This window comes from Sturnus vulgaris, chromosome 1 (assembly GCF_052056855.1).
Source record: "Sturnus vulgaris isolate bStuVul1 chromosome 1, bStuVul1.hap1, whole genome shotgun sequence".
Classification (NCBI taxonomy): domain Eukaryota; kingdom Metazoa; phylum Chordata; class Aves; order Passeriformes; family Sturnidae; genus Sturnus; species Sturnus vulgaris.
Window position 1 is genome coordinate 376,593 of NC_142243.1, and position 15,830 is coordinate 392,422.

The 15,830-nt window shown below is 46.0% G+C and overlaps 1 protein-coding gene across 1 annotated transcript in view; it reads right to left on the reverse strand.

Annotated features, from left to right (window-relative positions):
• Positions 1 to 15,830, reverse strand: part of LOC106861776 (URB1 ribosome biogenesis factor) — a 39,827-nt gene that overhangs the window by 15,227 nt on the left and 8,770 nt on the right. The window contains exons 9-23 of the mRNA XM_088170988.1: positions 15,505 to 15,700; positions 15,149 to 15,286; positions 14,602 to 14,775; positions 13,847 to 13,994; positions 11,396 to 11,518; positions 9,967 to 10,079; positions 8,998 to 9,117; positions 7,034 to 7,150; positions 6,257 to 6,395; positions 5,390 to 5,560; positions 4,229 to 4,425; positions 3,487 to 3,711; positions 2,772 to 2,951; positions 1,277 to 2,138; positions 186 to 387 (exon numbers count right to left, since the gene is read on the reverse strand). Of these exons, the coding sequence (XP_088027114.1) occupies positions 186 to 387; positions 1,277 to 2,138; positions 2,772 to 2,951; positions 3,487 to 3,711; positions 4,229 to 4,425; positions 5,390 to 5,560; positions 6,257 to 6,395; positions 7,034 to 7,150; positions 8,998 to 9,117; positions 9,967 to 10,079; positions 11,396 to 11,518; positions 13,847 to 13,994; positions 14,602 to 14,775; positions 15,149 to 15,286; positions 15,505 to 15,700 (3,105 nt within the window). The remainder of the gene's footprint in view (positions 1 to 185; positions 388 to 1,276; positions 2,139 to 2,771; positions 2,952 to 3,486; positions 3,712 to 4,228; positions 4,426 to 5,389; positions 5,561 to 6,256; positions 6,396 to 7,033; positions 7,151 to 8,997; positions 9,118 to 9,966; positions 10,080 to 11,395; positions 11,519 to 13,846; positions 13,995 to 14,601; positions 14,776 to 15,148; positions 15,287 to 15,504; positions 15,701 to 15,830) is intronic.

Here is a 15,830-nt window from a genome sequence, read left to right on the forward strand (position 1 = left end):
AGAGATAATTACTGATTTTTTTTCCTAGTATTTTAGCTTGTTTTTGTATATGTTAAAGATGTCTTGCTACCAAAGTGCAAAGCAACAGATTCTCTGAGGGGAGGACGCCGTTACTGCTCCCGCTCCCATCACAGTGTTACCCGGGACAAACCGTGCCCTGAGGGAGGCGCGCACACACTGCCCACCTCTCTTCATTCCCTGCTCTCTCCAGAGCAGCTGGAAGCTGGTCCATTACGTTGTGCAGCCCTTTGCTTTCCGAAGGTGGCAACAGCTTGGCAAGAATTTGCAGTTTCACGGAGGCCTCGTGCGACGCTCCGGCGTCCTGAATCCCAGCACAGAGCTCCTTCCACAGGGCTTTCCTCAGGACAGGCGTGACAGCCGCGACAACTGTTGGGAGAGCAGAGGGCACAGCTTCCACCACCTGCAGGTGTTGATCAACAACACACTAAGCCCAAATCACTTTCTAATCCTGGCCCAGACCGCTCAGTTTCTAGGAAACGCTGCTACAGCAGCTGCTCATCTGTTACAGAGAAGTGCTACAGAGAGGTTCACTTCTTTACCCATCCTCTACTTCCCAGGGTGCTGACACGGTCTTATCACTGCTTGACCTCGTAGGTAGAGCTACAGCCCCAGTCAGCCTATTTTCTTTGCTATTTACATTGCTGGGCAACAAGAGAAATAAAATTAAAGTGATCCCGTTCTATCCAGTTAAATCCTAACTCGTTGTTTGCTGGTAGAGAATTTAACATGCTTGCCCATAGATGTAATGCTGCTGTGGGTTTGGAAATTTCTGGACTGCCAGCTTAGGAGAGCATTATTGCAGCCAGCCCCCAGCTGGAGATTTGTTTTAGAAAGAAAAGTTTTGGACTCTGTAAAAGTGAAAGCTCAGGTTCTGCAAAAACCATCTGGCTGTGGCATTGCACGCTCCACTCTTCTATCCGTGCCCGAGCAAAAGGTTTTAGCTCCTGTACTAAATCAAGAGAAGCACTGCGACAGATTTTCACATGCACTAAGCATTAAATAAGGGCTTCAAAAGAAAAATCCGTGCAGCAGTAACCGTAAGAGCACTTGGCTGCAGTCTAACAGGCAAGCCTCAGAACAGCTCTTCACCATTAGTGCTGCAGAGGTACCGCCAAGACAGTCATTAGAGGTCAGACATCTACATTTTATCACCTCTATCTATGGCGGGAAGATTGCCAGCCCGTAAGGCCAGCAGATCCTAAACAGGGAATCTCTGGCCTCCAGAATCACGGGCAGAGCTCAGCGGTGCCTTTACCTGTGGAAGGTCGGCTGAAACCATGCTGGTCTCTGCACTGTAAATACACATGGACGAGTGGAAGAAAGCTCTCCATGTGTTTCCTGAGGTACTTCCCAGCGGCACTGCTCAGACACCAGAGCTCAAACTGCAGCAGGTGAGTCCTGGAGTGCTGGATCAGCATGGCCACAATGGCCAGGGAGGTGTGTGAGCATTGGGCAACACAGTGAGCCTGCACCTCGACACCAACTGCGAGAGCAAGGACTGGCTCGCTTTGGAGAGCCTGAAGGAAAACTTGCTCCAAATCTTTGCTGGCCGATGCTGACATCAATTTCCCCAAAGCTTTAACGTGCTCTGCGGATAGCAGAAGCTCTCCTTGCTGGGGATGTCTTTGGTAGCTGTCTGTAAGGAGCTGCACCAAAATCTGTCCATAGAAGCTTAACTGTTTCCCTGTTTGAGGGGATTTTTCAGATTTCTGACAAGTCAAGCTCCTCTCAGGAAGCTGCAGCATGGTTAAAGTGATCTCCTTCAGCTGAGCTGCAGGCATGTACATGTGCAGCTCCTCCAGAGCCTGCAGCTGGTGAGACTTCCTGGGATAGACCTGGCTTCTGCCCTTCCCCACAGTCTGCAGCTCTTCCAGGACACTTTTGGTGATAGCTTCGAAATATTTGGACAACATGTGTCTGTGATCCGTTGTGATGCTCTGCAGGATGGGGGCACCTGTTTTCAGCAGCTGGAGTACCCCAGAATTGAGGTGAGCTGAGAGGAGCTTCGCAGTGACAGGGTTCAAACCAGGCTGGGGAATAGAGCGCAGTTCCAATGCCAGGAACCAGCTCTCCAGGGTAGGATGTCTGAAAATCAAGGTGAGTGTATCCTCCAGCGTCTGTAACAAACAGAGGTAACAGTATCACTGAATGGATAATCAGGGTGCAGGGTGAAAAATAGACTCATTCATCTGCCTATTTTCCACAGCTTGTCAATTACAGTTATTGAACATGAAATTGTCTACTAGTTGGCCAGAAGATAAAAAATATTAATGAATTATAAGCACATAAATATCGTTCTCCCAACATTTATACTGTGGGATTTATGCTGTTATACTGAACACTCTGCACATGTCTAAGCTCGTCTCCAGAGGAAAACTGAAAAATCTGAGGTTCATCAACACATTCTTATCTCCACAAATACACAGAACAGATGAACAAGGAGGAAAAATTCACTCCTCAAGTACATAACTTTCAACAAGGCTTTACACAGGGCTGAGGGAATGTATTTTTTTCTGCAAAGGTGATTTCATTTGGGACCTTGCCTGACCGTGCTCCACCTCAGGGGTGGGACTGTGGGTGATGCCGCTGGGTCACTTCTCCAGACAGCAGTTTAGCAACCACATGCTCTGTGTTCCTAAGTTCTCCTCCAAGACCTCGACAACACCTCTCTGATCAGCAAAACTACTCCCCAGAGAATCAACCAAATCAAAGTTGACTAGCAGGTGCCTCTGCATGCAGGAATGCGGTACCTTGCCATTTGACGACACTTCTGTCATCAGAGCCTCCTCATCCATAAAGAGATCTGCATCGGCCTGATGCTCGTCCTGCTTCTGCTGGTGCTCCAGCTTTATTTGATTGCCCCGGCACAACAAGATGCTCAGCACGTCCACATAGAGGTCAACAAGTTGAGGACCCAAAGTTTTACCAAGCTACGAAAACGACATCACGAAAGTGAAGAAAAGAGGAGAGTGGGAGCAGAAGGGTAATTATCCAACAGGAATAGGAGTTAACTAAGAACTACTCAGATTACAACCTCTTCTGGGGGAAGGAACCACTTCCCTATGTAGAGACCTGATTTTAAGAGGTGCCTCGGATTGCCAAATAAATACTGATAGATTTTCATTTATACTGTGACATTTGGAGGTACGCAGGCCAGTGAATTTTACTCTCTGCAAATGCTTCTTAGGGAGACCCAGGAGCTGGATTCAAATCTCCAGTTTATTTGCACTCACACCGATCAGCAATGTAAGCCATGCAAAGTAAATCCAAGGCTCCTCAATAATAAGATCTGACATTGGTTTACAAATTAGGTGCAGTTTTGTATGGTGCTGTGTAGCCTCAGAGCCAAGTACAGAAAGAAGAGCTACAGAACTAGAACCTACGTTTTAACAGCTAAGTCATTTGTACCTTCTATATAAAAATAAACCAAACACAACCACAGTATTATTACAATATTGCTCTTACACTGCTGAAGTTCTCCACTGTGGATTTCAGGTACAGCAGCACGTGCTTTACTCCCAACAAAAGCTGGTCAGGTGGGAGCCAGGAAGCCAAGTCTCTCAATTTTGTCTGAACACCATCTTCCAGTAGGGTATTGCTTCCTCTCTCATAGGCTCTCTTTAGCAAAGTGGTAAATACAGAATCCAGTGGCACAGCGGGTTCTTCGCTTACCTCCTTGTGGTCTTTAAACTGTTTAAAGTGAAAAAAAAAGTAAGAGAACAGCCATGATTTGAATATGAAACAAAAATCTCTTTAGCCACCCTTGTTTTAAGATGAGCTCTGAGGTGAACCCAGGGTGAAGCTAGAACAGAGCCGTCCAGCAGTGCCCCTGGGCAACTGTAGTGTTCACTGCTGGCCTTACAGAAAAACTCACCAAACCTAGCCCGGGGGGTCTGTGATCCCCAAGCCACCCGAGGGGAACTCCAGGCACTGAACTGAGGCCACGGCACGCACCAGGCTCTGCTGTGCCTGCTGAGGAGTCTGTGTACGACCCCCGAGCCCTGCTATCACCTCCCAAACACCACAAAGACCTCTTGTGTCATCAGAGGAAAGCCCTGGAGCAAATTTGCAACCCAGTGTGATCAAACAGAAATAGAAAATTAGCTCAATAAAAATGCCCTTTCTGATGGAAATGTAACCTCTATAAACTGTGAGGTTTTTATAGGAATACCGGCTCAAGAATTCAGTGACTTCAGCTATTCCATACCACAGGCTCCTGAGATTGCTTGGGTATCCAGAGTTTATAGTACTGGTTGAACTGGTAGAGCTGAGGATACTTGGCAACTTTCAGGGTCTCGAGATCTTTATCATAGAGCTGGAACATCAAGCAGAGAGCAAGGGGTTCTCTCTGAGAGTGCAGGAGCTCAGTGAAAACAGCAACAAGGTACTCCACGATGTGTGCTCCTAGAAAAACAAAAACAAATTTAACTACTGACATGAGCACAGACAGTGGAGCAACCCTCCTTACTTTGGGGCCTTGGCAGCAGCCCACAGAGCATCACTCAGAAAAGTACTGAGTAAGATGAAGAAGTGTTTGTAGCGACCTAGACAAGTGTTCCTGACCACTGAGGTACCTGAAAAATCCTCCACACATTAGTTCATGCCCAAGTAAATAATTCACCTTCACTGTGTTGTGCTAAACATGCCTGTATTTTAACAGGAAAAGACCCCTGCCAAGCAGCACCTCAGAGAAGAACTGATTTGTACTGCGGGGGGGGGGGGGCACACACACCAGTTAACGTGTACAAGTTAAACAGAATTTTCTTTCAAAACTGAGACTTTCAGTCCCACCCCAGATGCTACTTGACCACCAGATACACACAGAGGACTTAGTGAGGTTCTGAGGGGTTGGCAGATTCTGCTCCAAGCCCACCCGATGCCCCTGTGACTCCAATGCTTTCCTCAATGAGGTAGTAGAACTTGGCAATATTTGCCACCAGAGCTTCATTTCTGAAGAAGTTTCCTTTGGAAAATGCATCCATTTCCGACTTACCAGTGCAGTCCTCTCTCCCTGATCTCGGGAAGAGCTGCCTACAGCCATGGAAACCACCTTCCTCTCCTGATCTCCACACACTGTCCTAAAAACACTGTTACAGAAGCTAACTACTTCCAGACCAAAATCGTCCATGCAGGCACAGTGTCTCTTCTCTTTAGGGTCAGGGGAAAAGGGCAGAAGCACCTAGGGAGCTTCAATGCCTCTCTTGAGCAGGAAGCACCATGGATCTGCACCACCTCCTGCTTGCAGGGAAGATAATAAAATGCCTCAAGGTAAAAAATGATAAATGGTAAAAGATTATAAAAAATGGGTAAAAATGATGCCACTTTCACTCCACTAGAAATGATACATAAAACCAAAACAAATCTGTACCTCTTCCATCTTCAGAATGAAGCAACAGTATATTCCTAGCTTCTAATGCAGCAGGGACAACAGCACTGAAGGGAAATGTTTGGATGATCATGTCTTCATTTAAAGAGAACCCAATTTCTTCATCAAAGCCATCACTGTCCTCGATCAGGACATCCACCATATCCAGGACATCTAATAAGTGAAGAAAAAAATCAAAGCAGAGAATCCAGACTAACAGGAAAAACAACAGAGGTAGAATGCAACACTCCAGGAATACAAGGCATCTTTTTAATAAAAAAAATAAAAAATAAAACAAAGATGAAGGCCACATTTGTCGCACAATACAACGTTAAGTGCAACCCCTAAATTACAGCTGAACCTTCACTCTGCCTTTCAATGCTGCTGTCCAGCACGGAGCAGCTGTGGCTGCTCCTGGATCCCTGGATGTGTCCAAAGCCAGGCTGGACACTGGGGCTTGGAGCAGCCCGGGCTACTGAAAGGTGTCCCTGTTCATGGCAGGGCTGGAACTGGATGAGATTTAAGGAGCCTTGCCGGCCAAACCACTCTGGGATTCCATGACTCTGTCAACAGTCCCAGGCAGAAGGGCTAGATTTCCATTTGAGTTCAAAAACGCCGCTGCAAGAGCATGAAGAGAGATTTCAAATACCGTTCAAGTGGCACAACCACGGCAGAAATTACTTTCAGAGGTAAAGCGGCAACTTGGCAATTCCACTTCGACTTCTGATATCAAGAACACGTGGAGAGCTGAATCCTGGAGAGCCCTTACTTAACAGGATTGCCAGAGTTATCCATCCCCAGTTTGCTGATTAGGGCTAGAAAGTGTATCCCCAAGTCATGGAGTTGGGATGTTGACAGGTTACCACATACCATCAATGTGAGAGACGGGGATGCTGATGTTATCAGAGTCCTGTTTAAACAGAGCCACCTGGAGCGTGCTGGCTTCCTGAACCAGGTCTGCTGCCTTGTCAGTGTAGGGATAGGGGTTGGTCACCAGCTTCAGCAGGATCTGTCAGCAAAGGTGGGGAGAAAGGTAAGTGCACCTGCTGGCTGGCAAGTGCAGGGGAACCACACGGTACTGAGAACGACCACGTGCTGAAAGCTGGGCAGCTTTTATGAGGACAACTTCCATAGCACTTCTGCAGGATTCTGTCTACAGTTCCTGCTCTACAGGCCACACTGATGGAAAAACAAAAACCCACCACAACTTGGCACCTAGATTGCGACCACACACCGAGTACCTGGGCAGACCACAGTGGAGGCAAAGCACTGGGCATTCAACATCCTGAAGAGTAAACAGCAAGTGTCACCTTTCCTTGTCAAGGACCACCATCTACTGAGCTCTGATAATGTCGGCACCTAAAGAGGAGATCAAAGCTACCCACACCTACACCACTCTACCCTTACACCGACAATGCTGTAATAACAGCTGATCTTTTTGGATTTCATTTTCCTACAAATCATTTGGCTGCCCTCCCACTGAACACAAGAAGGATGCCACCTCTGTATAAAGAATCCCAAACAAGGCTTTTCTCAGAATTCATTCGCTGGTCTTTGACAGGTTTCTCAACAATAGCAACAAGACCTCCAGTTTCCACTAACACTATTCTTTGCATTTTTTTATCCAGCTGATTTGAACACCGTTACCTTTTCCAAAAACTGAATCACTGCTTCCTTCTGGTCTTCTTTTGTATTATCCAAGTGCTCCAGCCAAATTGAAAGCTCCTTCCACGTGTACTCAAACACTCCACTGTCACGTAAAACCTGTCCAGGAAACAAAGGAGGAGGTGTGTAAATAAACCTCAAAACACCTAAAATACAAAACCCCGAGGGATACAGATCTTTTTCTATAGTTAACTTCATGCTTCCTTCTTTTAGGAACGAAAAGAGCAGCAGGTTGATGAAGAGTCGTATCTGCCGCTCTCCTCACCCTCAGTTCAAGAGGCTCACTAGGGGGACTTCAGCTGCATAGTGGACAATAAAAATCCTACTTCTGTAATTTTTGGAAAGCAGGTTATACTGCTTTCAGAGGGCCGTACAGCTTTCTATCATCACAGGCAGTTAAAAAAAAAAAAAAGCACCTTCAAAATAGCCTGTAGGGGAGTTTTAGAAAACTGCCGATGAAACAGAGGAAAATCATTGCTAAATTAAACCTGAATCAGGCTACTTGTACTTAAAGCAATCAGGCAGAGGGATGAACAGTCACATAAATGAGCAGTGGGTTGTGACCACAGCAAGGTCCAGAGAGAAGTGCAAGTTGCTGGGGGTGGTGAGGAAGACCAACAAGTCCCTCACCCTAGAGACAGGCTTTGACGTGCCTAGAAACTTCCCCCCGCTTTCCTGCTCTCCAAATTCAGGCCCTGACTGCGAGCACCCAAACTCGGTGACCCCGAGCTCCAGCTCTACAAGCAAGAAAGGAGGAGGGAGAAGAGGAAGGAATCCGAGTGACACCAGGGTTCAACTCCCTCCCCCTAAGGCCCAGCAAGAGAGGAAACCTTGCCCAGCTTGCCAACCCTGGCACCTACGTTGGACGACTGCAATTACACAGGATGAATCTGTGCCTTTGCTCCTCTCCACACATCAAATACAAGGAAGCCATCACAACTCATTTGTTCTACAGTTACTCCGTGTACAACACCAGCAGATCTAAAAACAACTGCTGCTCACATCAATCTGACAGGGTAATTCATTTAAAGCAAGAAAACATGAAGGAAAAAGGATTCATTATAATATAAGCGACTATTTTTGGCAGGGTCTGGAAACAGAAATGCACCTGCAGCTCTCACAAAACCAGGCAGGAACAGAATGTGAAATCCAAAAACGAGCCTTCAGTTACATGGCACTGTGCAGAAAAGTAAGTCCTTACCATCTATTCTTAGCAGCCTTTCTGCTGACGGAACTGCCCCAACTTCCCTGTTCCTGCTTTCCCTTCAGAGAAAATGCAAAGGACTGAAGTGGAAAGTGGACACAAGAACAAGTCAAGCAGTCCATGTTTGAATAAGGTGCTAAAAACAGCAGCCTCTGGTGTCTGGTGGACTTCGAGCTGACCAGCTTTTTCTCAAAAGTCAAATAACTAATTTAAATATGCAGAGGGGGATGCTAATTTTCAAGACAAAAAGTACTCCTTGCATCAAAGCTGGGATCAGACAATAACAGAGAGGACTACTCTGCAGGGCCAGAGGAAACCGGAGAAGACTTATGAAAGGCTAGAGTGCTGAAGTACAGATTAAAGAAACGCTGATAAAAAGTAAAAATCCAAAGCAATATCTTCTTGATCAATGTCAAGACCTTTGCAGGCACCAACTGCACTGATTTATTACAGTATCAGAATTCATTCAGCCTCGGGGGGGTGCGTAAACACGACAGACATTTTCTTTGCTCTTTCATCAACTGCTGCAGTGAAGTCCGTTCACAGCATTGATTTCTGTCAAATATTTCGTTACTAGCCGGTTATCTGACAGCAAATTTCAACAAGAGGCACAGGAAAGGAGACTGGTGACCACACAATCCTGCAGCAAAGGTAACTGCTTCAAGAAAAAAATCTTACAATCCTGAAATTTCAGGCCAGTGGGATAGAGTGAATATCCTGATATTTCAATTCAAAAGCTTACCTTAATGATTAATTTTTGGGTGGAAATTTTCAGATGACAACGGGTACTTGTAACGAACATTTTCATCAGTAAATAGAAGACTGATTTTTCGCCAGATATCTTCTCTGTCTCAGTGATGTCCTACAAAATAAAAAAAAAAAAAAATAAAATTCCTCTGCTACAGCAACACTGTACACTGTATGTTGCACTGAGACTAGTATGTAAAGTAAGTATGTTATTTTCTAGACCTGCCCAAAAATCCCAAGGCCAGAAACGAATGGGATAATTTACACTAGTCTGCATTCAGTGAGACAGCATCATTGTACTCAATTGTAAAATGCTTTCCTGGAAAGTGGAAGAAGACAGTTTTAACAGAAACTCCAACCGCTACAGGGACCCAAGACAAAGCCACTTCTCTCGTCAATCATATTTTACTCCCCAGTCATTCCACGTCTATCCCTCTTACCACACTCCATGGGTGTCTCTGCTTCTCCTCAAAGCCAGGTCCACTCCTTTCTGAACCTGACATGACAAGCAAACTCTTGACTGAGTTCTTATTTTAAAAGCCTGCAGTAAAAAAGAAAGCTGGGGCCCTGATGGTTTCTACTAATTATGGAGAACATCAAAAAATGTTGGACTCTTCCTTGGGAAGGAACGGGACGGCTCCCATCAGTGGCTCACTTCCCTGGTCTGCAACCTCAGACTTCCAGACAAGGGGTAACCAGCACATTCTCGCTTGTGCTCCTTTCCAGAGACACAAAGAGCTACAGGAACCTTCTCCTCTGCTCATCAGAGAGGCAAAGACTGTTGTCCTCGTAAAAAACCTTTCAGCTGAGAAGGGATTTTCACTACTGCTAAGACTGTAATTCCTGTTGGTTTGACAAAACTGTCACTTCCTGAAATGACTGGACGAATTTAAAACTAGGCAATAGCAGATGGAAAGATTTGAGGACAAGAGGCCAAGGTAACAAACTTGCATCAGCCTCTTACCTGTACTCTGAACCAGGCGAATTTGTTGGCAGGAAGTTCCAAAGCCACTTTCAGGATATGGTGCTGCAGAAGAGGAGGGACCTCCTTCCGCAAGCCCTTTTCAGTGACTATACCTGAGGCGTGAAAGCAAGGAACCAACTTCAGTTCGGTCCATCTCCCAGAGAACGGCAGAACACTCATGTTTTAGGGTTTAAAACACAACTGTGAGACAAGCTGGCAATTCACAGATCTTCATACCACGGGATCCCCAGACACACTGAGACTAAGGCTGGCCAACCCAGGGTGGGAATCCAGCCCTCAGGACCCGTGGATGGATCTCATCAGATCCCATGGACTTGAGTGTGTTCAGGTTCCTCAGATGGGCTTGAACCTGATCCTGACAGTGGCCTCAGGATCTTCACTCTCCCAGTCCTGGTGTTTGCCTTTCCCAACCTGGGAGGTTTGGCTGGAGAACTTGCCATTGAAGGCTGAGCCACAGAAGTCACTGAGAACCTCAGCCCTCTTCACTTCCAGGGTAAGTCAGGTTTCCCATTTCCTTCTGGAGAGGGTCCAAATGATCCCTGGGCTTTCTTTTGTTGACATTATACCTATGGAAGCCCTTCCCATTGTCTTTTGACATCCCTGGCCAGACTCAGTTCTAACTGAGCCTTAGCTTTCCAAACCCTACCTATCCCTAGCTTCCCATACCATTTCCCTGTATCCCCCCCAGATGACCTGTCCTTGCTTCTACCACCTGAAAGTTTTGGGGTTTTTTTACTGTGATTTTGCTCCTCAGCTCCTAATCCATCCATGGAAGCCTCCTGGCATTTTTTCCCCCTGACTTCTTCCTCTTCAGAACTCACAACTTGGAGGAGGTGGTCCTTGGGTATCAGCCAGCACTCTAAAGCCTCTCTGCCTTCCAGGGCTCTGTCCTATTGGACTCTACCAAGGCCAAATCTCCATCACAACATTTTTCAGAGGACACTGGCAGACTGGGAGGTGCTGTTCTTCACCCCCACCCCGAACTTTCTGTGAGCTATTCTGTTCAAAAAACCCTTTATGGTCGCAGATATTAAGAGTTTGGAAATAACTTAGTGACAGTGGGTTGTTGACAGAGGACTAGAAGAAACCTCAGTAAGAGCTGAAGGTGAGTGCTCCTCAGAAAGATTAGAATTCAAAGCCCATGAAAACCAAACACATCCAAGATTATGACAGAGAGAGAAGAAGACGGAAGTGAAACGTAGTGCTGACAGCTGGGTGTGGCAGAGCAGCGATGGAATTTAACAGGGCCAGAGCACCACAGAAACAGCAATAAATGCCAACAGAATGAAGAAACCAAAATGGGCTACTTTTAGAAAGCAGTTCTTTATCTCCACAGAAAACGAAACATTCCCTCTGCTTTGGACAGTCAGAGAAAACAGTGGAGGAAATAAAAATACCCATCACATACCTTTTAGCAGCCTGCTAAAATCAAAGCTGCTCCGTGCTACCAAGTGGGGCACAACCTTCTGATAAAGACATATGACCTGAAGCAGTGCAGCTTTCAGAAGCAGCATCTCAGCATCATCTGAACCTAAACAATTGTTTCCACAATTAGTTTCTTCTTCCTTCACAGCAAGAGTGCACAGTGTCGCACCCCCATTACCCAGCATGAGAATTACTATCTGCATTTCCAGCAGACTTGCCTAGAAAATGACCTGCTATCTTCCCAACAAGAACGAGAAAAACACCCACTGAATCTCCAGCTCCCTCTCCCAGCATTCCTGTATGAATACTTTCCAAACTAAATCCACTTATCCGGTGCTTAGAGTGAGAGCTGCCATTTCTACTTTGACTCAGAAGTGCTCACACATCCAGAACACAACCTGAACATCTGAACACTCACTGTAAGAATCGCACCAGACCCGCCGCTGTTGAATTTCAGGCTGAATGACAGGAAAAAGCGAAGGATGCTGCTGATCTCCGGGGACACTGCTTTTAGCTAATGTCAGGCAGGTTTAGCTGGGGAATTGCAGGAGACAAGTGCAGTACAGTTTGCTGCCAGTTTATTATTTCAGTTAATGCCTTCTTTCTTTCCCTTTCCCCTTTCAAAATAATACTTTCTCGGTGTGAGCTCTTGGCGAGAGCCAGACAACAAATACCTGTACAAACACCTAGAGCAGTTAAGGCAACTGTTTACTTCCCAGGAAAAACCATCTCAGGTTTCAGCTGTAACATGAAGAGGCATAAAAGCTACTCGTTATCCAGTCACAAATGAACGGTGGGCCAAAACATTTAACACCTAACTTTTTCCTGTTAACTTGGTCTCCCTTAGGGAGTTAGGAAGAACTGGATGAATGCCACGGATAAACTTCGTTTGTCTGAGTCTCAGCTGCCATTAAGAAAAATGAAAGAATTCTTTAGTGGCCACAATGCAAATAAAGCTGTAAAAGGTGAACTGGGACTAAGTGACATAGCATTACCACCTCAGAATGCTGAGGAACTACAGCTACAGTCCTACAGAAATTAGCAGCTCCACTGTTTTCCAAGCCTTGGACTGTCAGTGCTGACAACATTTTGCTGCCCAAAGGGAGGCACAGAGGGACACACACTGAAAAACCTTTTGCTCCAGGAAGTCTCTCCATGGAATATGCCTTCTGAAGGGCACAACGGGTTGCAGGTTTATCTCTAGCCTACAAGGAAACCTCCACAGGCCATTGGCCAGGATGCAGACCACCCTGAAACTTCCTGTTCCCTGCAATGGGACTGTGGAAGCAAGCCCTTCAGGAGGGATGCTGGGTTTGAGAGAAGAAAATTGAAGCCTTCACTCCTTCCCTCTCTCCCTCGTCCAACACACAAAACTGCATTACTGTGTTACATCAATAGAAGCATTTGTGTAGCCACAGTGACCAACTGCTCAAAAAAAATTACCTCCTGGTAAAATAACTTGGACAAACAAAAATATATTAAAAAAATTGCTTTTCAGGCATATCAGTCTCCCTGACAGTTTTAGTTGGTGGCTGCAAAACAACTACTAGCATGGAAAGGTCAAGGGCATGAAGGCTGAGTTCAACAAGAGGAACGGCAGAGCCCTGCACCTGAGAAGGAACAGCCCCATTCACCAATACATTCTGGGGGCCACCCAAGTGGAGAGCAGGTTGCCAGGGATTGATCTGAAGGCCCTGGAGTTCCGGTGTCAGGGAATTGCTCTTCTCCTGCTCTCAGCACTGGGGAGGCCCAATGGGGAATGCTGTGTTCAGGTCTGGACTCCCCAGAACACGGAGACGCTGGAGAGAGTCCCGCAAAGGCTCACAAAAATGGTCAAGGGACTGGAACACCTCCCCTGTGAGGAATGGCTGTGAGAGCTGGGACTGCTCAGACTGAAGAGAAGGCTCAGGGGCATCGTATCAATGCCTATGAACACCTGAAGTGAGAGTGAGAAGATGACCAGGCCAGGCTCCTTCCAGAAGCATTGGTGGCAGGAGCAGAGGCACTGGCACAAAGTGAAACGTGGGAACACTGAGTACCAGGAAATACTTCTTGACTATGAGGGTGATTGAGCACCCACACAGGTTCCCAAAGAGATTCTGGAGACTCCATTCTTGGAGATGTTCAAAAGCTGTGAGAACACACACCTGGGTAACCAGGTTTAGGCAGAGACAGCAGGCAAGATGATTTATAGAGATCCGTTCCAACCCCAACCATTCTGATCCTGGGGCAGAAAAGTCAAACTGCTGAACCTCGGAGCAGCAGTGGCAGCCTATGCATTCAACTGCATTCTCAGGCAATTCTAACAAAGAAAAGGTGAGTAGTAAATATACAAGTGAGATCTGGATTCTGCTGAAGTTAAGGGTGGGATGAGGGTTTCACAACACCCATTCCCACAGAGATAAGAAGCTGTAACTCCACCTGCTTTGCCTACCATGCTGCTCAGCAACTTCTGTCTCGGTCATTGCCTTCACAGTGGAGACGTCACCTTCCTTCTGCTCTGCTGGGCCATCAGTGCGCTCTCTCTTTTGCTTCAGAAGGGACTGCCAGACAGCCACTAGATTATTCATGTCCGGTAAAACCTAAAAGCAAAAAGGCTAAAATTGCAACAGCTCTCCTTTGTAAAAAGGACAAAGCTCCTGTGATAAATACGTCCCCAAACACCCAACAGGAAGATTTGCTGTTCTTCACAAAGGTTGGAATTGACCTCGTGTGCAATCAGGGAATGACCTGAAATCAAGCACTGTTATTTCCACTTCTGCAGAACTTAAGTACAGGAAAGACCATTTTACTGAAAAGGTTTCCTGTGAAAAAATTTGTTTGATTGTTCTTCCTCATGGTATACTTTCAACTCAAGTGCTCTCTTGTCTAACTTCTGAGTAACCTCTGCTGGCTGCATTGACTTGAACCAGGATGAGAACTTGCCTCCTGCTCTTGGAAGTCATTTGCAGCACAACAGCCATTAATGGTACAAATCTGTCTCACCGCAGAATTTAATTTGCATTCCCATCAGACAGACATGCCAGTAAACGTAGGCTCCTACCTCACCATTTAACCCACAGCCTCCCCAGGATACCATCTCCTGCCTCCTAGGCCGGAGCCACTTGAGGAGAAAGTACAGAGGAGAGCAGTTGTCTGCTGCCTGCAAAATGCCTCCTTGTCAGCCCCCAATTGTCTCTTTGTTTCTACCTTGCTGACAGCTTCTCTGTACAGCTGCACAAACTCCTGCACTGCTGGCAGCGTGTAGATTTGTGACCTTGGCCAGGTTGCTTCAGACAAACAGTGCTCAATGGTCCTCAGGGCTCTTCTCAGCACCATGGAGACGAGTGACAGGATGCTGTGCTTCACCACTGTGCTGGGCAACTGAAAGAAGGAAGTGAATTAATGACATTTCAGTGATTCCTGTTATGTTCTGCACAGATTCTGTACTCTCCAGGTGTGTTAAAACTGGTCAATGGATTCATTATTTTCTAGATCTTGGCTAGCAGTAAAGAAGCCATAGGTTTTCAGACTCCCAGCCTAAACCACTAGTGGACAGTGGCAGACCTGGTGCTCGTGAAAGGCACCTGGAATCATTCATTTTCCAGCGCTTCCCCAAGCCAGATTTATGTTGGGGCAGACAATTAAAAACACAAGTAACTAGCCAACTTAAGAAATTTCTTGAATGATCACACACTAAAAATCAAACTACTAACTGGGACAGAAAAGTCACTGAAATATTACAGACTGCTCTTACATTTAACCCTTTGCTGAGCATTGTTTTATTGCACACTGCAGGGACTGTTGTTACCATCACCATAGACAGCAATCTGGGAAGAGGAATAAATTCTGAAGTCTTAAAAGAATTGGAGATGTCTGGTTGAGCCTCATAGATCTGAAAGAAAAGAAACAAAAATATAAGCTCCCTTGGTACAGTCCCAGAGATGACAGCTTCTTCTGGGGAGCATTCTACAGAAGGATTTGGATTTGGACATCACTGACGTGATGTTTTCCACTGTTTCTTCCACCAAGTCCTTATTTCTCAGTTTAGTTTAAATGTTTATAGAGCCTCCTGCTCTGAGCATGGCTTTTTACCATTGTCCATACTCTTACCTTCTTGAGCAATCTCATGTTGTCCAACCAAGCAGATGTCACTCTAGGAACAAAGGAATAATGGGTCTCCTTGAAGTATCTATTCAATAAATCCGGGCACACTTTGAGAATATTCACCAGGAGATCAGCAACCATTTCGTCTTCTGTTGCCGTTCTTAAACCAAGCAGGAAGTGCAGAAGTACCACATTTCCTCCCCTGTTGAAGAGAAAAAAAATATTTTACATTAAAAATCCTTATTTTCATACTTTATAAAGGATGTGAACTCTGCAGATTCTCTAGCTGTTAATTGAAGGCAACACCTCTCACCCTCCTGGCATAATTGTGA